This window comes from Mixophyes fleayi, chromosome 1 (assembly GCF_038048845.1).
Source record: "Mixophyes fleayi isolate aMixFle1 chromosome 1, aMixFle1.hap1, whole genome shotgun sequence".
Classification (NCBI taxonomy): Eukaryota; Metazoa; Chordata; class Amphibia; order Anura; family Limnodynastidae; genus Mixophyes; species Mixophyes fleayi.
Window position 1 is genome coordinate 40,633,471 of NC_134402.1, and position 27,824 is coordinate 40,661,294.

General features: G+C 38.7%; 1 protein-coding gene across 1 annotated transcript in view; it reads left to right on the forward strand.

Moving 5' to 3' along the window:
• Positions 1 to 6,054: 6,054 nt before the first annotated feature.
• Positions 6,055 to 27,824, forward strand: part of STX18 (syntaxin 18) — a 108,037-nt gene continuing 86,267 nt past the window's right edge. Inside the window, exon 1 of the mRNA XM_075194652.1 lies at positions 6,055 to 6,245. Within this exon, the coding sequence (XP_075050753.1) occupies positions 6,099 to 6,245 (147 nt within the window). The 5' untranslated portion in view covers positions 6,055 to 6,098. The remainder of the gene's footprint in view (positions 6,246 to 27,824) is intronic.

The following is a 27,824-nucleotide window of genomic DNA, read 5'->3' on the forward strand; positions in this document are numbered from 1 at the left end:
TTCAGAGGTGACGAGATCTGTTAGCCACTAGAGGCTTGGGGTTTGTTGTATACAGGTCACCAGAGCTTGGAAGTCTGCTGTACTCTGACCACCAAAGACTGGGGGTCTGCTGTAAACTAGCTACTGTTGATTGGAGGTGTGTTATACATTAGCCACCATATATTGGATGTATGCTGCAAACTAGATACCATATTGGAGATCTGATACACAATAGCCACCAAAGATTAAAGAGCCTCTATACACTAGTCACCAGATTGGATATCTGCTATATATACCAGCCCCTGGTGAACGTCAGAGACACTGATTGAAGTGGTCGTTAGCCATGACTGTAACGTTTCTATGTATTACTAATTACATTTTCAAACTTTCAGTACTTGTGTTGGTCTGTACCTCATATCACAACACAGTGGATCTACAATTATCTTTTTTGGATGCTGCAACTGGCTATGCATGTAAGTACTGAGTGCATCCTATCTTCAATATTTTGACTATATATATATATATATATATATATATATATATATATATATATATATATATATATATATATATCATTTTTTGTTTGCTTGTTATCTTGAATACAAACCAAGTTATTCTTCCCATTCACTGGTCTGGAGAGTTTTGTTTATCCTCTTTGCCCTAGAGAGCCGACAGAATAATCTTCTTTAACAAATAGCCCAGATGTTGCAAAAATAGGAAAAAGGTGCCAGCATCATGTATCTCGACAAGTTTCGTTCCAGTCCTGCAACTTCCTCAGGGGAAGAAGATGTAGGACACCTGGGGGTAAATTTACAATGCTGCGCTTTCTGCAACTCCCCCCGATATTTGGCGACTTTGACAGCTAAGTTTAAAACGGCAATGTGTTTAAGGGCAAAACTTGCCCTTAAAGGCATTGCCATTTTAAATTTGCCCTGCAAAGTCGCTGAATATCGGCAAGTTGCAGAAAGCGCAACATAATACATTTACCCCTTAGTGCTGCATATATATAGTTTTAAAGAAAATTGCATGTATGTAAAATCACTGATGGCCATATTGAGTTAACCATACATATTTCAAAAAATAGGTTCCTGTATAGAACCTACTGCGCATAAGTCCCGGCGTCATCAGGCGCCAAATTCAAACAGTCACCAGTGTTGAAATTACACTGTGAGCACTCTTCAGTGCTAGAGTATAATAACTTGCTCCAATTTTCTGTATTCCTTGGGATCCTATGTTGTGTACCAGACTTCGGCTAGTTTGACCATTCTTCCATTGTGCTCCATCTGTCAATGAAGACAGAACCGATGGTGAAGTTAATCTAGCAATTGTCAAATTTCCATTCATAGGGTTCTTTGCATTTGATAATTTTAATTCCACCTTCCTATCATTATTTTGTAAAAGTAACCCTTCTCATCACTTTACTCTTCCCTACCTAAATTGTGGGGGGAAGCATCCCCAATACCCACTTTCATTGCTGCGTTCATGGCTTCCAGCATTCAAAAATAATTTCCAACTTTGTTGATGGACGATGAAGCACATCTCCCATTATACAACTTACACAGATCTTGGTGCACTACAATGCTCATCATGACATGACACTAAGACTGATGATTTTGTTACAAATCCATTTTTTTTTATTTTAAGTAGTCCTCCAGAATAATGATTGATTTATCATGATAATAAGCACAGATTGTGAGAATTGGCTCCATTATTCAGGGTAAGAGTAATTATAATGTACAGTTAGATATTTTTGAAAAACAGGAACATTCGCTCTCTTCTTGATTTCATAAGGGACCCCAACAAGACCCCTGCAACATAGTTACAGCCAGATAGCTAAGATTACTTTTATAAAACAATGAATAAAATATTCTATATTTTTTAATCAGTATCATTTTCTTTAATATCTTTTTTGAATGTAGTATGTTGATATTGGGGCAAACTGAGGAAGCTGCCAAAGGAGGCGGTGGGGTAAGGGGATTTAATTTAAAAAAAATGCTAATTTCTTGCTGCAAATGGCTATATTAGTGGTAGATCTAATACTGATGAAGGTAATATTATATGTTGATAGTGCACATTACAATAATACAAATGGGTATGCTGATATCAGTTGCCACCCCAGAAAGCAGAATGGTCTAGCACACTGCTTGGTGAAGGTTATTCAAGGTCACAATGATCTGCACTAGAATTTTCCACTTTAACTCCTATGCCTCTAACCACACGGATGCCTATTCTATTTAGATATTTACTTCTCATCAAGCAGTGTACTTGGCATTGCCACAAGCTTGGGATGGACCATAGGGGTTTCATTTAGTTTACTCACAGAAAATAAAAAACACATGTCGCCATGCAAATATGTAATTGTATGTTTTGGAATTGTTTATTAGGCATAAAATAAATGTCACAATGGGTTTTATGATGGTGCCTTGAAACTAATAACACCACCTCTTATTCATCACAGTCATAATAGGGTGTAACCTTCTGTAAGGAGTTTCTCAATTAATTAACCTCTTAGCCCAATTTCCTTTTGTCTGGTGCCATTTGACATATGGAACCTCTAAAGAGAGTATTTACATCTGAAACGTGCTCTGTTCAAGATGAGATGTCATTGGGTGCAGTTTGCAATATCCAGTGTGTTGTTTTATCTTTATAGTTATTAGCCAAAGGACTTCTGACCTTCAGGCCTTTCAGGTCAGACAAAGCCAACCCAATAATTAACCAGAGCAATGTTGCTCTGATGTACCACCCTGGTTTCAACCAAATAAGTAAGCAGTGCCACATGGGTAATTTCCTCTCCCGTCATTTAATACTTATTATTCAATTACAACATAACTTTATCAGTGTGTCTGTTTCATACAGGCTTTTCTGTGTTTGTTAGTTTGTGCGCTAGATGTCAGCTGTCCGATTTTCTGCACAAACACAAGGGTACAGCCTCGTGTGTATATGCAAAATTACACATCCAGAAACACAGGGGGATCTGTGAGTGTAACCGTTGGATGGTATTTGGTCAGAAACATATTTTCATGCAAAACTTCTTGCCGATTTCGCATGCACAAGATCATTTGTGACAAGGCATTATAATATAGTTATGTAAATTTGTAAATATGTTCATAAAGGGTCTCTCCACCTCAAAAATGTTATTTATAATGTCATGGGTGGATCTGTTTTTTGTTTTTTTTAAATAATATATATATATATATATATATATATATATATATATATATATATATATATATGCACGTCTATACATGTATTTATATATATATATTATATATATATATATATATATATATATGTGTATATATATATATATATATATATATATGTATATATACATATATATATATATATATATACATATATATATATATATATACATATATATATATATATATATATATATATATATATATATATATATATATACACATATATATATATATATATATATATATATATATATATATATATATTTTAACTAACCCTCCTTGAGGACTATTTGAGGACTAGACTTGATCCGATTGTCATGGTGGGGATGCTGGCTTTCATATAATGGAGGGAGTGAACAGCAACCTCCTAATTTACAGGGACAGCCCAAGTTTTAAATAGTTGTCCTTGCAAGTGTTCTTGTTTTTCAATGCTGGCAAACTGCACAAAACAATTCCTCCTGTTATGCTTATTAAATACAAATCTGTCTATTCTTATACTATTGGCTTTACAAGTTAATACTTACCTATATGGAGTATTCAAAATGCGCAAATGCAACCAATCAGATTCTAGCTGTCATTTTGTAGAATGCACAAAATAAATGATAACTAGACTCTGATTGATTGCTATAGGCAACATCTCCACTTTTTCAAACCCGCAGCTTGATACATTTACCCCCAAGAATTCATAAAGAAAACCAAAACAAGTTTAATAGTGTAGTACTTCAATAATGATTCAAAATCAAAGAAAACACCTTTCTAGTTTTACTTACTTCCAAACCAACTCAAACCGTCATTCTCATTCTCAACCTTCTTGGAATCTTCTTCATATTCTAACAGTTTCCAATCCCCAGTCATAAAAGTGTATTTAACCATACAACACAGAGGAAGAGGAGAATATATCTAGTGCATTATCATCTTTTAATTATAACATGAGTCTTTGTCCTGGGTTTATAACTCCAATCTCTTTGTCATTCTATCTGCTATACTAGCAGATAGAATGATCAAATCCTTTGGTTGTCCCCAACGCGTTTCAGCTGAAACAAGGCTTGTAGCACTTTTGTTATTGTTTCAAACGTCTAATATCCTTTTTATTTTACGGTAGGCGGTGCATTATTCTTTATAATACTCAAATTTTAATTTGAAACAAAACAAGTTGCTTGTATGAGAGGACTCTCGAATGGTCCTCGTATGAGATGAATTCACCAACATATATGCATTCCATCACAGAACGATTTCACACTTGCTTGTAATACCAATGACATCGCTGCTCACCAAATATGAGTATGTTTCCCAATATAAAGCAATAGTATAGTCCCTAGGTTCCCAAACTGTGCGCCGTGGCTCCCAGGGGTGCTGCAGCGCTGTCACAGGGGTGCCGTGGACAGGATGAAGAAAAAAAACAGCAAAAAAACAACAGCTTACCAATCCGGTGGCCCCTGGGACCCAGCATCCTCCTCCCTCCTCATTGAATGCCTGGCGTGATGTCATCACGCCCGACATATTCAGTGAGAAGCGGCAGGAGAGAGAATCCTGGGTCCCGGGGGTCGCAGGATTGGTAAGATTTTCTTTTTTTTCCTCTTTCTGTCCACGGCGGGATACAGAGGTGGAGAGAGTGTGTGGATGCAGGGGGCACAGAGTGTGTGGATGCAGGTGGCACAGAGTGTGTTAGCTGTAAATTATTCTTTGACATAAATATAATTGAAAAAAAAATATAAAAATATTCTTTTCCCTTGAATTTATGTGTATTATTTTTGCATACAACTAAATAAGTATTTCTGTCCTGACCTAAATACTTATTACGTTTTTTTGACTACTTATAAAACGGGACTGCTCAATAATTATTTTGGAGGGGTGCCTTGAAAAAATGATGGAGACTCTAAGGGGCATATTGAATTCTCGCCGTTTTCCGCGGCGTTAAAACTACTACCGTTATTACGGTAATAGTAAGCTGGATTTCAGCTCCAGGCTCAGGGAGCTGCGAGCTGAAATCCAGCGCGAAAACTACCGTAATAACGTTTTTTACGTGCACTATTACCGCACTATTACCGTAATAACGGTAATAGTGCGCGCTGTGAGATTTTTGGCGTTTCCGCCGACAATTGAATATGCCCCTAAGGGTGCCGCGAACTGCAAAAGTTTGGGAACCACTGGTATGGTCTAAATATTCATGCACTTTATTATATAGATAGCTTTACACAGACCCAAAAGAGGAACAGTTTGTAAGGTAAGCAGAAAAGGTACTAAGGTCCAAAATAGTGACAGTTGATATGAGGAACATTTGCATTTATTTTACAAAACAATTATTTGCTTCATGTTCAGAGATTGCTGTTATTACTTGTGCAGGGCGACGATTTAACACAGCTCTGCAGTCATATTTTTCTGTTGTGTCCGTCCCCAAATAAGGATCTCATCTAGATTGTAAGCTCTTGCGAGCATGGAACTCGTCTCTATCCTCTTGCATGTCCGCACCGCCCTCACCAACCTATACATACTTGTTTTTTTTGTATGGTTTTTCTGCCTGATTTGTTTTGTTTGTTATGCATGATTTATTTTTACTGTATGTATGGCTTTTTTTGTCATATATAATTTTTATTCACTTGTGCAGTTTATTGTGGGGCCCTTCAAAATAAATGACTTTGATGAAGATTTAGCTTTAGTATTATTCATTTTGAATTTAACTGTACAGAACCATCACTAGCACTGATATGTTTACCTTATTATTCAGGTGTGAGAAGTGGCACAGAGGTCAGTACACGTGACCTGAGCCCTGTGCTAGGTGTTCATCCAACGTGTCCTCTGTGACGTCACCCCGACTAGTGGGGACCACACGAGGGGCGGAACCCCGATGCTGCGCTCCCTGCTCCTGCGGGAAGTATTTCGGTGCTGCGCACATGATGACGCGGCGGTGTAAAGATGGCGGCTGACATCACACTGCTATTCAGAGCCAGTGTAAAGACCGTGAAGACTCGGAATAAGGCGCTTGGGGTGTCCCTGCCCGAGACGGATGTGCTGAGGAGGAGCCGCCCCCGGGGGGAGTTCAGTGGTAAAGCCCGGGATGTGGTGAGTGGCAGCTGCTGGCAGGACACGTGTCACTAGGCAGCTTATGTCCTGGGACTACAGGTACCAGCATGCACTGCCAGGCTCTGCTGGGACTTGTGGTTCCACAGCAGCTGGAGATTTCCAGAGCACGGTGTACGGTTCCTGGAAGAGTCCTGTAACATTGTCACCCAGTGTATTTCATGGGGGTCAGTCCTGAATCAGTTTCCAGCTGCTGTCTAATGACATGTCCCAACATAGTCTGACAGGCAATGTGTGACTGGCTAAACAACACCTTGTGCGCTGATTACTCTGTCACATACTCTTCCTTTCTGCTAGGAGGTTTTCATTGATCATTTTATATACTGAAATCAATTCAAAAGTAGTTTGTCATGGGCTAGTTGTGTATAGTTTGGGAGACTACTTGAATTGTCATTGCATACTGCTCATTTATAGGATTCGCTTCCCATATGGAAAAGCTAATTTGATTGGGGCTGCTTGCTGTTTGGTGCTGCAACCTCAGTTGGGGTTGCTTGTACATTATACTCTAATAAAAATATCAATTCTAGATGTGGTGTGTGTGTGTATATATATATATATATATATATATATATATATATATATATATATATATATATATTTTGTAGCCACCTAAGGGCTCATTCATACATGGGTACTTTTTGAATAAATTAACCCACAATGTGTTTGTGTTTTTTCTGTTGTTAACATTTATATAGCACCAGCTTACTCTGCAGTGCTTTACCAAAACAAAACTGGGTATTAACAAACGGACATTGAGGTAAGAGGGACTTGCTGGCAAGTTTACAGTTAATAGGAAAAATAGGCATTTCATACATGAAGTGCCACATATTGGTCCTGCCAGATTGCAATTGGAAAAAGTGCTTAGTGTGGCTGTATGAATCACTCACCCAGCAATGTTGGTTTGATAGTCTGTAGGTAGTTGAAGAAAAGAAAATGGATATGTATAAATTTTGTGTGAACAGTGTAGAGGATGTTTATAGAGTAGAATAACGTAGGGAGGTTAAGGCTAGGTACACACTACAGAAAATTTTTCCCGATGTGTTATCTATAACAATTTTAGCAACAACTAAAAAAATAATCCCGATCAGCATGCCGATTCACACACACTATACATGTCTTACAAGATTTGCCTTCAGATCTGTGCTCTTCGTCTGTCTTAACAATCGGCTGAAAAGATCGTGACTCTGTAAAGTCTATGGACACTGCCGTTTGTAAGTGCATACGCACGGCAGAATTGGAATGACATTGTTCCATTACTGAACGCGATTTTACGTTCAGTTTGAAAATTGAATGATATGATGTGCTTTGGAACGACAAACGCTCTTTGTTGCAATGTACATACTAATGCAATATCGGGCAGAGCAGTCGTATATCGGGTAAATGACTCGATAATCATCTGAAATCCTTGTAGTGTGTACCCAGCCTAAGAAAGTGATCTGGGAGTTTTATGAGGTGGTTTCAGGGAATGCTTGATGATTTGGACATTAGGATAAAGTCTTATATGAGGGTGGAAATAGCACAGTATATGGTCCTTCTCGCTGCTGCCTGACTGGTCCTGGTAACCTCCTGACAGGCAGCACAGGTGAGTCATTTTCATCTTAGAAATTGCCGGTTCCTGAGTTTTGGCTGTTGTCCTAACTCTTGGAGAAATTAGTTGAGCCCTGATCTAGTAGAAGTTGGTTTATATTAGAATATAAGGCAGTCATTGTAGGGACTGACAGAACAGCAGGCAAGAAAAATAGTGACGTCTGTTTAGAGAATTGCAGTGTCTTGTGTGAGATGTGTTCATATTCTAGAAATGTTTCTTAGATGTATGTAATATGATTTGGAGACAGATTGGATGATGGGAACAGGATAATTCTGAGTTCAGGATGACACCCTGATAGTGAGCTTGAGAGGTTGCGTCTGTTGTCAAGAGAAATCAATATGTCAGGTAAGTAGATGCTATTTGCTGGTGGAAAGATTCATAGGTTGATTTTGAAAGATTAAGTTTGAGGAGATGAGAGGACATTCAAGTTGATATGGCAGAAAGACATCAGTAATATTGCCCACCAAAGATGGGGAGAGATCAGGAGAGAAAATAAATAATGAAAAAATCTGTATGTCATCCACATAGATGTGGTACTGAAACCCAAAGGTGTTTACTGTTATCATGTATCAGAGGAACTCATTTCATATTGGGATTTGCCAGTTTTGTCCTTGAGGTAGGAAGCAAGATCTTAGGCATCATAGATGATTGGAGAAGGGTGGTGTGGGATGGTTGTAAAGAGCTTTAAATGTATTTGAGAAGAATTTGGGATTGGGATCTGATATGAGATGGGAAGTTTAGTTTAGAATGTCCAGAACGTTACCAAACATTGATAGGGGATTTATTCGACTATGACGTTCTACTTGGCAGTAGAGTTTTAGAAAAGCATCATGTTTCCTTTGTGTACCATGGTGGAGGTTGTATCGATGGTGGGAAGAAAGAATAGCTGGAGCCACTTGATCAAGGTCTGTTGCTAGAGTGTGATTAAGGACTGCCAGATCAGGAACGGACAATGTAGAACTCAAGGAGAGAAGCTGTTGGAACTGTGGAAAGATGTTGAAAATTAATTGAACAGGGACTTCTGTGAGTATGAAGAGGCTTGGTTAGTTAAAGTGCCATGAGGTTAACTTGCAGATGATTAATCAGGTGATGGTATAAAAGAGGGAAGGAATCTTAAGGAAATCAGAAAGTGAACAAAGTCAGGAGATAACAAGGTCAAGGCAGTGGCTATTACAAGGAGTAAAAGCATCGGTCTGGCGAGAGAGGAGGTTAGAGTAGTTTGAAGGGAGGAGAATGTGGATCATCAATTGAAATGTTGAAATTGTCCAAGATGGTGGTGAGTATCTCGGAACTAAAGAAATGAGGGAGCCAGGCATATAAATGATCAGACAATTGTCCTTTGATCCAGCGATCACAGCAGAATGTGAAGAGAAGGGGTTTACACACCGGATAGTATCATCATTTATTTATATAGCGCCACTAATTCCGCAGCGTTGTACAGAGAATGCACTCGCATCAGTCCCTGCGCCAATAGAGCTTAGAGTCTAAATTCCTTAACACACACACACACACACGCACGCACACACACACACACACACACACTAGGGTCAATTTGATACCAGTTAGCCTACTAGTATGTTTTTGGATTGTGGGAGAAAACCAGAGCGTTCAGATGAAACCCACGCAAACGGGGAGAACATACAAACTCCACACAGAGAAGGCCATGGTCGGGAATCGAACTCATGACCCCAGTGATGTAAGGCAGAGGTGCTAACCACTAGGACATCGTGGATAGTATGTACTTTAAAAGATGGAAATGTGAGTGTAGGGCCTGGTGAAAGAACTGTGAATGTGTAGCATGTGGGAATCAGGAGTCCTACCCCACCTTCCTGTCTGCTTCCAGACCTGGAGGTACGGGTGAAGTAGAGACCAGCATCTGGGGGGCAGTGTCTGATTGTGTGGTGAAGCAAATGCTAGTAAAATCCATTGAAAGTACTGGTGTCCATTTGATTTTTTTTATTCCTTTTATTCCTTTGGTGACCTGAACAAAACATCTGTCTTTATCAATGTGTGCATTCTTCTGTAATTGTGTGCGATTAGGAAAGTGGTTTTGATATGATTAATAATTTAGGCAGCCACCTACTCAGTTGTGGCCCATTTACACGTTGGTCTGCAATTTTGATCGCCGCGTGGTAGAACTGTGCTTACTTCTGCATTACTGTGTGTCATGGCTATTTTGTAGACTTATGTGGTGTGTCTATTTTGTTATGTCTGGGTGGTCTGGTTTATGAAGTGTTTCTTTGCACAACAATGTGGTTCCTGAGAAGTAAGAGATTGATATGGTTTGGCTTCATGGTAGTTGGGCCAGTTCCTGTGTAGTTCTGCATGAATTGATATAAATCTTAACTGGATAATATGTATTTGAATTTCATAAATAAGCAAACATTGAGCTATTGCACAGATAGATGCTTCTGCTGCAGTACTTATCTAAGCATTCAATTTAAAGGTACATTACCTATGTTAAAACTTGTGTGTGTTACTAAACACAAAGGGACAGAGATAGACAAAAAATGTTTTCTAAAAGGGGTCTTATGGATTCACAAATTGAAGGCACTTAACCATTTAGGATTGCACATTTACTTTGGTTTATTGCCATTTTTTTTATCTTCTGTGTATTTTTTCATTACACTAATATTTTCAACTATACATACATTTCACTTGATATATTCTCACTTTTCAAGCTTTATTTTATTTACAAATCATATGTTTTGTTATAAATCATGGTCAATTGTATGCTTGGATTATAAGTCCCACTTCTGTACTGTTTCTCAATATTATGGATGTGTTTTATTTTGTAATATAGATTCCGTATGGATACTATAACATTCCTATATTGCTTTTCTATGTATGCCAGGGGTCTTCAAACTTTTAATACCTACCGCCCAATTTTGTATGTTTGTTGGTAAAATTTCATTACCACCCACCGGTAATTTTTAGTCGGGAATCTTATTGTATTTAACTATATAAGCAGCAGCTACTTGCAAAAGCCTATTTGAAAAAGTCAAACTCCGCAGTCTTGCATGTACAGGTTACTGTATTCACATATGTACATGCAGGTTGTTGGTATGCACTGTAACATTCTGACACTTTGTCTGCATGTCCGTGCAGGATACACTTCTTGTTGTGTTGGACAGGCTCTCTTATACTTATATTAATTATACGTTTTACCTATAATATACTTATTAGATGACTCCAGTCTGTATCTATGACTGTATCTATCACTGGTTAAAGAGAAATCCTCCCAAAACTGTAAATTAAGTTAAACCCAGTCCTAAGGCATATGTTCGCAGCAACTACTAGATGCGTCCGGTCACTGTGGGCGCTAATGTAAGACTCGGCGCGAAAGCTGAACTTCCGGTTTCAGGATCATGCGCAGCAGCGCATTTCGGACACTGGAGTCCCGCCCCACTTCCTCCTACCACCTAGACCACCGGGGATCGGGCTGCCATGGAAATGGAGCGTAGCGCTCCTGTTTCTAACACTTGGCAATGTGGAATGTTGCTAAAAACCCCACCGCCCACCATCAAAGCTGACTCGCCCACTGGTGGGTGGTAGGGACCAGATTGACTATCACTGATGTATGCCATTAGCTTGTATTGAATTTGATTGTTTTGTACTAAATAATGAGTTTTCTATGTAGGTTGATTGATAGATTAAAAGAATGCTAGTTGTCTACTACATAAGAACCCACCATGTGCTTTGGGGGTCTATCGCCCTGATGAGGAGGCAAATAGAATATTGCAAAATGCGTAGAGCTTACTACTTCATAGACTGGTCATGAAAGGGCATTGTGGAATATCCAGGGCCTGCCGAACTGGGGTCAGCAACAGGTGGTGATGTGAACGTGATTACTGAAACCACTATCATCTGCCAATAATATCTGCCAATTTGTTGCTGTGAAAATAAATACCAGAATATCTCTGGTTTTGGGCTGCCGTGTGAAAAGAGTGTGCATCTTTAAAAGCAAGATTTTCAATCACATTGAAATTATTTTCCCACCAATTTACACTTGATTATATTTTACCCCAGTCCCTAAACCTTCAAACATGTCCATTAAAGTCATCTTTTCATTCAAGTCTATCAGCCCTCCTCCTAACTCCTCCCCCACTCAGTTTCATCCTCTCTGTGTCCGCCCATCGCCTCTAGAATGCAAGCTGCTACTAGCAGGTCACTCTTTCCTTAACTAATTATGTTCTGTGTGATTTAATATAATTATTTAGATTTGTTGTTTGTGCTTATTTAGTTTTGTCACTTTCATACTTTTGTTATTTGTCATTATGTTTTATGTTCTAACCCCCTATGTACAGCGCGGCGGAACCCTTTTGGTGCTTTATTTATAAAATAATTTTTAGGTTGGATCATTTGGAGGTATCTTGGGACCTTCACTAATTCTGAGCTGTATGGCTCCCAGTAGTGACTGATTTATAGAAATATCTTTATATACAGTATTTCCACAAACTCAGTATATTCACTATTTGTATTGATTTTGTCAGTCATGTGTAGGCTATGAATATACACTAGCATATGATTTGATGCATAATTAGTGGCACAATATAAATAACTTATGATGATGATTATCATGAGGTGCTAGTTTTTAATGTGATACTTTTATTGTATATCATGGTATTCCTATTCACAAAGTAGTTTTCCGCTCTAATTTTAGTATTTGTGTTAAAAAGCAGAGTTACAAGTCATCTATTTAGCCCCTGCTGTAAACTATAAGTGCTTGAGAAGTTACTGCAGAGTCCAGCAGCCTTCAATCTTTTCATAGCCTTATAATCTACTCCTGGTGATATGTTATCTTCTATATTATTGACTTCCTCCTTCAGGAAGGAGAGAATAATGTTGTAGTGGAAACTTCAGGATCTGATGATAAGTTTAATTTTCATCAACATGTCTTTCTCTGTATAGTTCCCCCAGAAATAAGCATTTTAAAGCTGGCTAAATAGCCAATGTGATGGACCTTTTTATGTGCTCTTGTGTGACCAATCATATTTAAACTGTCTGTGAATAAGCCCATGTGTGCCTTATGCTTCACATTAAATCTCAAGTGGGACCTTATTAACTTTGGGATTGTGTTCGGCTTTGATGTCCCCCCGGTACAGTTGCATCTTCCCTTTTTGAGACATACTGTCTGCAAGTTCTGAGAAATATCACCAAGTTAAATTGAAGCAACAATGTACATTAACAATTCCAAAACTGTACACTGAGCACATGAGTTGTCTGTCTGTACTATATTATTTTATGAAGATCCAGCATTTAAGGAAATCAGTTGTTTAATCTAAGTGGGTAAATATTGCTGGGGTCCCTGAAATGATACCCCCACAATTATGTAGCATAGTGATACAATAATTTGTGACTGCACATATCCTAGTCCAACATAGGTCAATACTTCTGATGAATTTGTTTTTGGAGGGGGAAATTATTACAAACAAGTTATACAACATTGGGACTACCTGTGCCTAGACTCGCCAATTGGGCATTTACAAGATCATCATCGCCATCAGTTATTTATTTAGCACCACTAATTCTGCAGCGCTAAACAGAGAACTCGCTCACATCAGTCCCTGCCCCATTGGAGCTTACAGTCTAAATTCCCTACCACACAAAGACAGAGAGACTAAGGTCAATTTAATAGCAGCCAATTAAACTACCACTATGTTTTTGGAGTGTGGGAAGAAACTGGAGCACCCGGAGGAAACCCACGCAAACACGGGGAGAACATACAAACTCCATACAGATAAGGCCATGGTTGGGAATTGAACTCCTGACCCCAGTGCTGTGAGGCAGAAGTGCTAACCACTAAGCCTTAGTGCTGCCAATGTAAAATAAAAAATGTCACACAGAGCCTTGTCATTTTGTGCATATGGGCCCCTTTAGCCACCTTATTATAGAATTTTCATGCCATCTACTCGTACATTCTACACTGTGGTTTTGTCTTTCTACCAGTAACACTTGCTCCATGCAGCAATATCTTAGGTGATATTGGAAAACTTGGCTTGGTGTCATCAAGTATGTTGCCCCAAACCAAGTGCAGTACTTGAACGATCCCATTGATTGGATCTTCTTTGGACATGTGCGTTAATGGACAGCAAATCACCTCTATTTGCCTGCTTATATAGTCATTTTCCAGCTTCCTAGTGCCGCTTTTTTATCTTGGACCGCAGTCTGTGAATGAATAATTATGACAGCCTGGCAGCAGGAGAAAACAGCTGGTAAGATATGGCGGTGTCTATATATTTAATAAGTACCAATAAAAAATAATATACTTTATTCATTTAAATAAGTTTAATAAGCAATGTGTTATATAAATAATGCTGCTGATGTATTTGTTTTTTTAATACTTTATTTTAACTATTCTATATTTATTTTTTTTCCCGGTTCCACAAGCTGGAAAAAAAATATATATTTTCGATACACAAAGTGACACGTCTTCAAGAGTATTTGTGCCTGAAGGTTTTTATTCCATTGGTTGAAATGCGACTAGAAATACTTTCCTGCAGAAGTGCAGCTGTAAGGTGCATAATGCATCCGTATAGGAGGAGAGCTAACCTCTCGCAGATCTGAGGTCCTGGGAAAATCAAGTCCTTTTGTGGGAGAGTAAGGCTGTGCTCCTTCCTGCAACACAGACCCTGTCCCTATAAATGTGCCCTGTCTGTCCCTTTATCTCCTTTATATAATCTCATTTCACAAAACAAGATCTTGTGTTTTTGCTTGTTGGTGCCAGAGCAGATGCACTCATGCTCCTTATTTTTACCTAGCAGGGAACGCTCTCAATCCACCCTACTCCATCCTTCATACTCTGCAGATGCCACGACCTTGTCCCGCCAATCCAAATGACTTCTTCTGAAAACTGGGAGCAGCTGATCAAAAGTAAACATGTGACATCACAAAAGACCATTTGCCCTGCGGTTTTACATTTCTGCGGTTCATAAATAACTCTTAGTAGGCTGAATAAGTGTTGTGTGTGTATACACATATCAAGTCATTTGTTTCATTTTAATGCCTTGTACACATGGTGCTTTCAGCGGTGGACGTGGGTTGTGTTGAATTGCTTATAATAACGCAAACCGCCACCGCGTGAATTTACCAATCATGGTGGAGGTCCTAAACATGAAAGCTATTGGTACAGGCAGTTGATGAAACTCCCTGTAATCACCAAAATGATGCAACAGTGCACAGCATTATGTGCCTGCTTGATGCCCTGTTCGAACAGATTCCTGTGCACATAAAAGTGTAAATGAGACTAGTGATCGTCTCTGGAAATCTTGCCATGGGAATCGGCTGATGACAAAAGGCTCCTGAGTCCCGAAGTTCATACTTACTGAACTGTGCGACTATGACAGATGCCCAGCCTACACAAATACGGCCTATACATATACCCGGTCCAAGGGAATCTGAGTGCCCTCTCGCCACTCGACTCAACCAGTCCCTGCTATCAGGCCCCCATGTCATCTGATTTCTCAAGCTCTAAAAGAATCTTGGCCACCCATGTGGGACTGCTTCAGGCACGAAAATATTAATTTTGTTATTTAGCAGTTCTTATAATATCTAGGGCATTATAGCCGCCCCCCTCTTGTCTATGTGGTATTTCCTGCTTAATGGCCATGGATTTGGTATGGTGAGACAGACTCGGCAGCCCTGTTAATGTGTATAGAGCAGTAGATACCAAACTTTCTCGGGTCGAGGCACCCTTAGGGTCTCCATAATTTTTTCAAGGCACCCCTAAGCCAAAATAGTTACCAAGTAGTCGTCCCCCCCCCCCCCCCCCCACCTTCCTTACCACCAGCCCTGTCCATGGCACTCCTGTGAACCCCAGGGAGCCACGGCACACAGTTTGGGAATCGCTGGTATATAGGAATGATTGCCTCTGCCACTGCTTGGGTAGAGGACAGAAAAGGTCATTACAACAGTTTTTTACTGAAGATTAATTTAGGCCAATTTTTAGTTGATGTTTTGGAACATGTAGGGGTGACAGGTATAATTTAACCAATTACATTAATTATCCTTAGCAGCAACGGTAGAAAGTTATCCAGCCCTGCTGTTGTCTAAAAGACTATTTAAATATTACATGCATTAGTTTTTCTGTTGAGGGGCTCCCTGTATGGAGCAATGCTGTAAGGCCTCCTACCGACTGGTGTTTTACAAGGATTTTTAACTTGTGTAAAAGGGTCTTACTCTAGAAAGCATTATTTTTAGTGTTGCCATATCCATTGGCATTTTTACTTGAGATGTGTTGCTGTAGTGATCTCTGAAACGTTGGTAAAAATGCACATAGAATGCGTTTGATATCTGTTTTTACAAAACTTTTAAATCAGTTGGTTTGGGGTCCCAGATAATACGTTGTGGGGCTCTAACCAATGCATCTTTAAATATTTAAGTGTAGCCATGAGTTATTACTTCTAATTAATATTGTAGTACAACTAGTAGCGATTTCTGATGAATGCACGCTCTAACTTCCCATTAAACCATATGACAGGTCTTTTCCACCGTGGGGTGACAATATATTTCCTTATGTGCGCCCTCGTGCAACTATACTGCAAAAAAATATTTATGCAACCAAAGTTCTCGCTTTTTTCCTTTTTTAAAAGTGATTCCATTGACTAGGCTGTAGCAATGTTACACATGCAGGACATGTTTCTAGGCTATGGGGCAGCATGGTGGCTTAGTGGTTAGCACTTCTGCCTTACAACACTGGGGTCAGGAGTTCAATTCCCGACCATGGCCTTATCTGTGATGAGTTTGTATGTTCTCCTCGTGTTTGCGTGGGTTTCCTCCGGGTGCTCCGGTTTCCTCCCACACTCCAAAAACATACTGGTAGGTTAATTGGCTGCTATCAAATTGACCCTAGTCTGTCTGTGTGTGTTTGTTAGGAAATTTAGACTGTAAGCTCCAATGGGGCAGGGACTGATGTGAGTGAGTTCTCTGTACAGCGCTGCGGAATTAGTGGCGCTATATAAATAAATGGTGGACGCTGTGGAGAAGGATCACCACATGGTTGAGGGCACAGAAGAGCCTTCGCCCCCACAATACTACGGCCTCTCTTTGTACAGCCCAATTCTGTTTCGTCTTGTAACTAATAGGATACGCCTCGCTATTAAAGAAGTTCCTGAAAAAACATAATTACCTTTTATTTTAATGGAGCTTTTACAAAATGATAATGTACATTAATAGTTCTTGGTAATGACGGAACATGAGGCTTAAAACCGTTTGACTCAATAATGGCACTAAATTCCTAAAATCACTGCATTTTTAGAGTCCTCATTCTTTCCCCTAAAGTAATACAATAACATTAGGTCCCATACAATGGAACATTCCCCATTTAAGCGATTTTAATGTATGTTCTACTTTTACAGTGGAATTTAACAATTTTGTACCATGTAAGCAGGCGCTTTCCACTTAGATACCCATAGACAGGATCCAGTTTTGGAGTCCTTATTTCCCAGGGGGAGTATGGAATAGTCAGAACTAATTGTGTTACTTTACTTCCAGAGAAAATGCTTTTTGTCTACTGTTACCAAAGCATGAATGTACATTTAATTGCCAGATGTTTAGTTCTGCTGGTTGATTTGTGCAACTTTATATTGAGTTGGAGGGAGTATCATTTAGTGAAGTTGTGTGTGTGTGTATACAGTATCATTATATGAGGTTTCCTAATCAAATAGCTTAAACAGACAGTTTGCTAGGATTATTAATACAAGCTGTCGGCTACTTTGTACTGCAGAAATCACACCAAATATAGTGATGTCCTTAATTAGCCTTTTGAAGGGGGGGGGGAGAAAGGGCATTTAATTTCATCATGCAAGAACCTCATCGCCTACCACTTTAGAGTATACGAAATCAAAGGTGGCAAGGTTTTTGTCTGGAAGAATGTTGTCACAGTTGGTAAAGTGCATGGGTCAGTTACCAGGTTTACTATATGCAGAGCCTGCCTCTTAAGGCGCTGTCACACAAGCAGTTTTTCTGTCCTCATTCTAATCAGTGATTTTGTAGCTGAGGTCTCTTGGCATTTTGACAGAGCGAGGGAATCGCTGAGAAAAATGGTGCTTTCTTGAAGTCCATGTAAAACATGACAATATGTCACAGACGGTGGTTAAACGGTTTGCATGATTTTTTCAAGCTGAGAATTTTAAGCAGTGAGAAAATAGCTCTTGTTTTCAGACTCCTGTCACATTCACACTATGAGCCGCCCTGTATTTAAGCCCTTAGAACCCGGAATCTACACACTGCAGGCAGTGTAATGGTCCCTGTCACACCAGTGCCAATGCGCTCTACGAACACAGCCTGATAGTGTTACTAATACAGTGTTCACACTGCTTGTTATTGCAGGCAAATAGAGCGTGTAAACGCCAAGCGCACAAATCATCTGCGTGCCGCTAGCATGTCAGCAATTTTTCCAGGTTATACAAGAGCATTGCCATCAATGTATGGGGTTGACATGTGATTTATATTTTGTTTTTTATTAACTTACTATTTTTTGACACATTGCCTCTTTTATGCATTATGTAAGCAGCACAACACTGAATTTCATGTGAAATGTGAACATCTTCCTGTCTCCTAATTCGGTGGAACAGAATTAGATCTGATGTGAAAGTTTTGGCTTTTTTGACATGCTGTAAACGTTTACGAAGCATAATGAGGTTGATTATCTTTGGTGTAGATGATTTGCTAACATACAGATCCTCCTTTTATCCATGTAATTAGTAGACTAGCAAGCACATCATATGACTTGGGGATTTAAATGGGGTTATTCATTTAATGATATTATCTATGACTGAGAAAATTGTCTGGTTTTGCACAGATTTTCTTGACACAGATGAATGCGATTCAAATGCCAGAGACCAAGCTATATCCATTCATGACTCCTCATCAACAGCCTTCTGTTTGTTGAATAGTCTGATTATGAAGACATCACAAACGTTTTGCTGCTTGTGTTTCTTTAAAAGCAATTTACATTAATGCAACCTTAAAGCTGTATATTTTTACATTATATGCCAACTCTTACTTGAAATGTAGTTCTGTTTTTAAACTCAAATCTATGTCCTCGATAGTTATTTAAAAGCAATGGCAAAGCGGAACATCAGAGTGAGGAAGAACTCAGTTGGTCTGAAGTGCAGCTATTTGTTGCTTCTGTTAGAGTGAGGATCACATTAATATAATTTGACCCCTTTCTATTGGAGTCATCCAGCCGTCCCCATGCTGGCGATTTTTCTATCATCATAATCGGCCACAAGTGGTTATTGTAGGAGCTGAATTTCAGAATTGTGAAGTCTTCTCTGAACTTTTCGTGACCAACCATGACTCTGTAGGAGGCCATTGGCAGACTGCACTAATGGGGCCTGGGTGCCTAGTGACTGGGTCTATGTAGGAGGTCATTGGCAGACTGCACTAATGGGGCCTGGGTGCCTAGTGACTGGGTCTATGTAGGAGGCCATTGGCAGAATGCATTAATGGGGCCTGGGTACCTAGTGACCGGGTCTATGTAGGAGGCCATTGGCAGAATGCACTAATGAGGCCTGGGTGCCTAGTGACTGGGTCTATGTAGGAGGTCATTGGCAGAATGCACTAATGGGGCCTGGGTGCCTAGTGACTGGGTCTATGTAGGAGGCCATTGGCAGAATGCACTAATGGGGCCTGGGTGCCTAGTGACTGGGTCTATGTAGGAGGCCATTAGCAGAATGCACTCATGGGGCCTGGGTGCCTAGTGACTGGGTCTATGTAGGAGGCCATTGGCAGAATGCACTAATGGGGCCTGAGTACTTGGTGACACAAATCGGACAGCGATGTGGCTGCTCAACCCATGTATTGGCACCTTTTACTTAATGTTCTTGAAAGTCAGAAAGGTGACATGTATGTGTAAAATACTAGTAAGTAAAACTTTATATCGCATACAGTTAACAAAAAGTCCTTTATTGTAAGAAAAACAAACCCAGCGCTCGTTAACATGTATACTATTAAAGCTATACTCTGTAAATTTTAAATTGGACCATTCAGACTTGTTTTGGGATCTCCTTTACATACAAGCTATTAGCCATCATGCAAAACATTGTTTAATGAAAATGAACCCTGTGTCCATATAGCCTAATGCTTACATTTCTCAATGTAACCATCATGGAGCATACTCTGTAACCAGGGTCTATTACAGGAGGTATTGTTTGAAAATTGCTTGGGAACAGAGCTAGCAATTGCAATCTTGAAATGTCCTCCGTAATTAAGTTGCGGTCAGGCTTTGGGAAAAAAAAAATCAAAAAAAAAAATCTCTGAAACGATGATTTCTCTAAACCTGCTAGAATAACATTTCTTTATATTTAACAGTTTCTTACAGAAAGCTGATCCTCTCACGAGGCAGTGATTAAAGGTAGAACAACAAGTAAGAAAAAAAAGAAAAGTAAACTATTGAATTAAAACTTTCACTTTGCCTTAACATTAAACAGATGTGCCTAGTGATCAGATAATCCACCTCTCCATGGCAACTTGCAAAGTGTTTTTATTTATTTTTTTTAAGTGACAGCTGCAAATTTTTAATTATGGTTAATAATTCGAAATGATCATTTACTTTTTTTTGTTCGCTATCCGCCTCATTTTAATGTAGTGTGGTCATACATGACCATTGACCAGTGCTACTACCATTATGGCTAATAGCTTCTATTAGTGTTTTTCTATATGCAGTTGATAGAAAATAAACGTTCATTTTGGTAAGAAATCCTACACGTTGTCAAAGATTGTTTAACTAGAAATAATACATTTACATAATTACTTGTGAACGCCAGAGAAGTTTTTCCAGAGGCTGAAGTTTAGTGCCTGTTATATTGCAATGGTGATATACTAGCAAGTAGTTGCTGCTTTATTAAGAAACTTGTGGCAGTGTCTGGTTTGCAATATCTGCACGTTTTCCTCGCGCCCCTTTATGGATCTTAGTATAACAGAAATGTATTATCTTCAACCAGTCACCGCACATGGAACGGGACAATTAGGTATAGGAGATGCAGTGCTGTATAGTTGTCCAAACAAGTCCTTTCTTTCACTGATAAATCTTATTAAACTGGCATTGTTCCTGTAAATCCGTGACTGCGCTACAACATGACACGGATGCATGACACATCGGCAGTTCTGACAGTTAAAGTGGAACTAAACACAAAATATATTAAAATTCCATTTATGATCTAAGAAATATTTGCTTTTGTGCCTAGGTACAAGGATGGAATGGACTAGTCTCCGTATTGTAAAGTTAAAGTGACTTATGTTTAGAGTGCCAATCTTTAGTTTTACTAGTCTACTGACTATAATTATATTTAAATACTACAAAGTGATAAATGGCTAGATTGCTGGTGTTTTATGACATATTGTTGTCTTTCGTCCCCACTATGTACCCCTTTATGTCCTACCGTTTCCCTATTTCTTTTTTTTTGTATCCTTTGCAATTGTCTTAGAACATTCAATAAACTTTATTTCAGTAAAAAAAAAAAAAAAAAAAAATTCAGTTTATGCAACATTCATTTGCTTCATAATTGCTGTTTTGATTGGTTATTTTATTTCTATTTCTTATTTTGTAACATGAGATAAAATGACCTAAAAATTAATTTTGACTTTGTCTTTAAGACGAGCTTTCTTTAAATAAAAAATAAATTTAAAAAAAATTATTTTCTGCTAAAAAAATGAAGATGCCAGAGTAATAACCGTTGTTTTTTTTGTTTTTTGTATGTTATGTTAGTTTTTCATTTAAAAAAAAAAACACAGCAAATGGGAATCTGTCAGGAAGTTTCTTTATTCCATAAAAGCCATTCTTTTGGATACAAATACAGTAAAGTGGGTAAAAGTAAGCCAATCCCCGTTATTAGTAAGTACATAGGTTAGGTAAATGTTAGGTAAGTAGCCGGGTAGACTTATAAAAAATATTTGGCAGGCTGAGCTTTTTTGTAAAATAATTTTTGGTAAATGTCCCTTATTGTGAGTTAAACATTGTCAATGGGTGCAGTCAGGATTGTCCAGGAGACGGGGACATATAGAAGCCTTAGCTTTACCTTAAAGGTAACTGAGATGTGACACGATGGTAAGCACCAGGTCTAGGATCAACCCCCTGTATACTGACAACTATGTTGTGTCATTTCAAATATTATGTTTTGTGACCAGGGATCATTATAAAAAGAACACAATACTCAATTCTGGAATATATTTGCACTTTATAATGAAATAACAATGTAAAATTTAAATACAGTTACATTGTTTTTTTAAACTTAAGACCGTACTCTATATGGGCCCCCTTACAGCTTCACTCTTGTTGCCTTTAATCAAATTTACCATCTGTGAGCTGAGCCTAAGAAATGAAGACACCTATTAAACAACTCCACATCACAGGCATCTACTTGTACAAGTGAAGCTGATTAACTCTGTTTAATACTGTCTTCCTTTGGTACAACAGTTCTGGCGTTTGCTGAGTGGGACCGGAGAGTGGGCAGCGCTGTGCTGTATTTACTGAAAGCAAAGAAAATATTCTCAAAACTGAAATTCTTTCTACAAATTTTTTTTTTTTTCATTTGTAACATTTTTCTATGATCTATTTAAAGAGGACAGTAGTTCTGCTGTTATTCACATCACTGCTAACAAGGGAGTTTATTGGTCCAAGTCAGTGACTTTGCATGTGGACCAATCCTTCACTATAACCTGTCTACATAACGTTAAGTGAGCAACTTCTATTTAAGGCAAGCAAACTAGTTCATACCTGTCCACAACGTATACTTTTTATTTATAGAGATGTTTACTGTTGTTGCCTTTAAATAAATAATCACATTTATCATCTGTGAGCTGAGGCTAAGGCTAGGTACACACTACAGAAGCTTTCTCCTGATGTGTTATATATATATATATATATATATATATAACGATTTTACAAACGACTGATTAAAAGTCCTGAGCAGCATGCTGATTCATGTGTACGCACTATACACGTCTTTACAAGATTTACCTTCAGATCTGTGCTCCTAATTGGTAAACTCTACAGAGATTCTGATCCTGAGTGTATACACACTGCAGAATTGGAACCACATCTATTCCATTACTGAACGAAATTTTCAAGTCCGTTTGAAAATATCAATTAATGATTTTATGTGCTTTGGGACGAGAGTCGTTCATCGTTTCAGTGTACACACTAATGCGATATCGGGTCAAACGGTTGTTTATCGTCTGATTGATCTAATAATCTGCTGAAAGCTCTGTACTGTGTACCTAGCCTAAGAAATGAAAACGCTGTCCTATCTCTCATCCTACCTATCTAATCGCTCTCTCAATAATAATTTCTCTGGAACAGCCACCACTTTATCCTCTTCTTTATCAGTTGGAGGACCACAAGACTCAGAACTAGGTCCTCTGGTGTCCTCTATCTATACCACTTCTCTTGCAAAACTAATAAGCTCGTTTGGATTTCAGTATCACATTTGTGCATCACCCGCATAGATTTATCTATCCTCTCCTGATCTCTCACCATTTGTGTTATCTCGTGTTGCTGACTGTCTTTCTGTTTCATTTTGTATGGCCTCTCACCAACCCAAACTCAATATTTCAAAAACAGAATTAATAATAATCCCACCCACCAACAAAGTTACCTACCTGACATTTCTATAACTGTTGATAACATGAACGTTATAATCTCGCCCTGCAAGTTCGCTGCCTAGGTGTGATCCTTGACTCACACCTATCCTTTGTTCCCCACATTGACTCTCTATTTAAATCATGCTGCATACATTTAAAATACACTTCCATAATACGTACATATCTCACACAAGACCCTGCAAAAACTTTACTTCATGCCCTCCTCTCCATCATTGACTATTGTAATTACCTTCTTAATGGTCTTCCCCCAAATCGCACTCACCCCTGCGATCGAGTTTGCATGCAGTGGCTAGATTGATTTGCAAAGAATCATTCTTTCTCACCAGGGCCACTCTCTGTCTCTACATTGGTTGCCTGTTTTTACCCAGTCCAATATCAAATACTTCTACGAACATACAAGGCCATTGGCAAAACTGCACCTACATTAATCTCCTCGCTTGTCTCAAAATAAATACCAACTTGATACCTCTGTTCTGCACAGCATCTGCGTGTCTTATCGACTCTCGTCACATGTTCCCATTTTTACATATATTTATACACCGTTTTATAGGACTTTTTTTTGGTCTGCACCCTCAGTACTCCGTATGGAATTCCCTATCTCACACTAACACTTTCCTCTGGTCTACAAACCTTCAAGTGTTCTCTGAAAATGCACCTCTTCAGGCAAGCTTATAATATTCCTCCACCTCCCTCTTAACCACCCTCTACACAGTTCACACAAGACAACCCTGTGACCAACATTGCTGTGTGACTGGATCATAAAGTCCAATAGGCACTCTTTAACTTTGCATTTTGCCTCGCCAAATATGCAGTGTGTGGAACTTGACCTCATGTATCAAACTCCCATTGTCCTATAGATTGTAAGTAAGCTTGCGAGCAGGGCCTTCTTACCTCTCTATGGGGGGAATTAAATTCCCATCAGAATATCGCCGTAATAAGTGTATTACCATTAATACTGTAAATTTAACCTGGCCTTCTGGCCACGATTGTTGCAACGAGTTAAAAGCCAGTGTTGAAATTACCGTATTAACGGTAATTACGCGCACTATTACCGTAATATCAGTAATAGTGTGCATGCCGAGTTACTTTCTGCAGTAATGTGGCCAATTGAATTCTTCCCTGTCTGTCTGTATTACCCAGTATTATTTTATTACTGTGTGTTCTCAATTGTAAAGTGCTACGGAATTTGCTGGCGCTATATATAATTTATGATGTTTGTTTCACTACATGTGGTTCGGCTTGATTGGGATTTCTGGTGTTGATTTCTTTTTGAGTGGAATGGGTTGAAATTAGACTCTGGTTTTCATGTTAACAAGCGGTTCTACATCCGCACATTGACCTGCGCTGCGATCACTGAGTGGAAAATGCTGCTTGAGATGCACAGAATATACTGATCAGACCCAGTGACAATGCTAGTATAATGCTTTCACTTAATGATAAAGCTTCAGTGATACTTGTCTTCTATTTAAAAGCAACAGGTCATTAAATTATAATTCTGTATTTGCTGTAGATTTTTTTGTTAAAGTAACCCCTGCCCCTCTTTACTCCTTTTTCTTTAAGTGTGTTGCTCCCTCCTCTGGGACCCCAATCTTCCACACTGTAGAGGTCCCTGTAGAAATCTAGCCTCCACACCACTTTGTGTCTTCCTTTTGTGGAGGCCTGATTTCTCCCTACAGAGTACAGATACCCACAGTTAAGGCAAAGGGGAATCAAGGTTAATAGGGTTCATTTTTAAAATTAACTACTAAAAATAATTTATTTTTTAAAAAAAAAAAACTTTTTTTTTTTTTTTTTTATATATGTAATTATCTGATTGAAATATATTTTAGGTTGGGTTTTTTGTTTTTTTTTACGAAAATGCAATAATGTTTTTATTTAATTTGATTTCATGTAATCAAATCACTGTCCAGTACATTGAAGGCTGCTGTTATTATGCCATGTAATTGTATAATACTGTTGGAGACATGCAGTTTAATAAATCTCTTTTGAGCTGTGACGTACATTGAAATGTTTAACTCATGACTCAGGCCATGTCGCTGGAAAATAGTACAATGATGCACTTACATCTTTACTTAAGTATTTCATGGTTTAAATTAATCCTTATAACAATAATTGCATTCCTTTTATGCTTGTGGATGACAAATGCAAATCCTTATAGTAAAGAGTGTCATGCGTAACTTAGTGTTTTACTTACAAATAAATAGTGATATATATATATATATATATATATATCATTATATATCATTATATATATGTTAACCCGTGCATGATACTCATGCATTCTAGTCAAATCAAGCTACTTAAGGTGTTAAAAAGGTTCTTGTCATGCATTTGGGGCTAGGCCAGGCCTCCTCAGGGGAAGAGCGTTACTTCCCGACGCAAGTGCCCTTTTTTAACGTGGTTTTGTCCACATGTCACCACCTCATAATTTTTCTCCATCACCTCATCCTTCATCATTATCGCCACATCTATCCAGATGTCTATCCAGACACAGGGATCTCTCAGCGGTCCTGAGTATCACACTCCTCTCACTCTGTCACCCCCGGCAACCACTCTCAACTGTCACCCCCGGCAACCACCAACCACTCTCAACTGTCACCCCCGGCAACCACCAACCACTCCCAACTGTCACTTCTCCTTCAAGAAATATATATATATATATTTTTTTTTTCAAAATATTTCTAAACACTTGTAACAGTTAACAAATTAAATTAACAAATTAAAAACATCTTAGTATACCAAATTTCAGCCCTTTCTGAGTTTTTTTTTTTTTTTTTTCTCCACACACACAGACTAACACACGCCACTAGGCTTATATATATTATTGCCTAATATTGTGCAGCCAAAACAGCTCTGACCCGTCGAAGCATGGACTCCACAAGACTTCTGATGGTGTCCTGTAGTATCTGACACCAAGATGTTGGCATCAAATCCTTTTAGTCCTGTAAGTTGCGAGTTGGGGCCTTCATGGCACTGATTTTTTTATTTTAATGTGGACACCATGTGTATCTTTTTATTTTGGCAATAAATGCTATTATGCTTTATTATCCTCTTCTTTTGTCTACACATGGGGAATATTGGAGGATAGTGAAGGTGGAAGTACAGAAGGAAATTATTTTCATTCATGATCTGATATGCCCGATATTCAGTGATATCTTGTAAACATATTTCTTAAGGGAATTCCCCGACGTGGCTGTATCACTGGAGAGGAGGGAAATCACGATTGCATGCATTTGGAAGAGGTACTCGCCTTTGTGGGACATTCACACATTGTCTTATTGTTCACACTGTACTACCCTGTGTATGTTTTGTTTTATTCTGTTGCAGTCTCATTGTGGATTATTTCTATCTATTATGAGGAGAATTCCTACATATGTTTGAGAATCATTAGCGCTTAAAGGTATATTCATTTGTCACTTCAGAGCATCACACTGCCTCCGCTGGGTTGCCTTCTTCCCATAGTACATCCTGGTGGCATCTCTTCCCCAGGTAAACAACACACCGCACTCGGCCTTCCACATGATGTAACAGAAAACATGATTCATCAGACTAAGCCACCTTCCATTGCTCCATAGTCCAGTTCATCATCAGCAGCAGCTATTTATATAGGTGTAGGTTCTGACACTTTTTATCATAGCCAGCAATACCTTTTTCAGCAGTTTATGCTACAGTAGTTTTTCTGTGGAATTGGAACAGGCTAGCATTCACTTCTCAAGCGCATCAATGAGCCCTGGGCGCCATGACCCTGTTGCCGGTTCACCGGTTGTTCTTCGTTTTGGAGATACTCAGACCAGTTATCTAGCCATCACCATTTGGCCCTTATGAAAAGTCGCTCAGATCCTTACTTTTGCCCATTTTTCCAGCTTCCAACACATCAATCTCAAGTACTGACTGTTCGCTTGCTACATAATATATCCTGGGAGAGGGAGAGATTTTATTTTTTATTTTTTGCACCAGCATGTGTCACATCAGTTTTTTTTAAACTTTGTCCATAATATAGTAAGTTATTAAAAGTAAAACACCTACCTAGGAGAACTGCCTCATGCAGACCATTTGTAATAAAATCCTGCATATTTAAAGACCACCTGCCATTCTGTCTCATACTAATCCATTAGAGCATTATTAGGTAAAATGTTGAGCGTTTTGGTTAGGAAACATTTGCCCTGCTCTTCGAATGAGACAACTTATGAGGTTTGCTTATTACATTCTTGTGGCTGGATCACTTATAAATAGCTCATTGTATACATTTATTTAAAGGAAACCGTGCAGGCCGCTTATTTATACCATTGCAACTGTATTGAATTTATAACCTTTTATAAGGTTTTGGGATATAGCAGTCTAGTGTAAATTTTGTTAACTTTGCATTG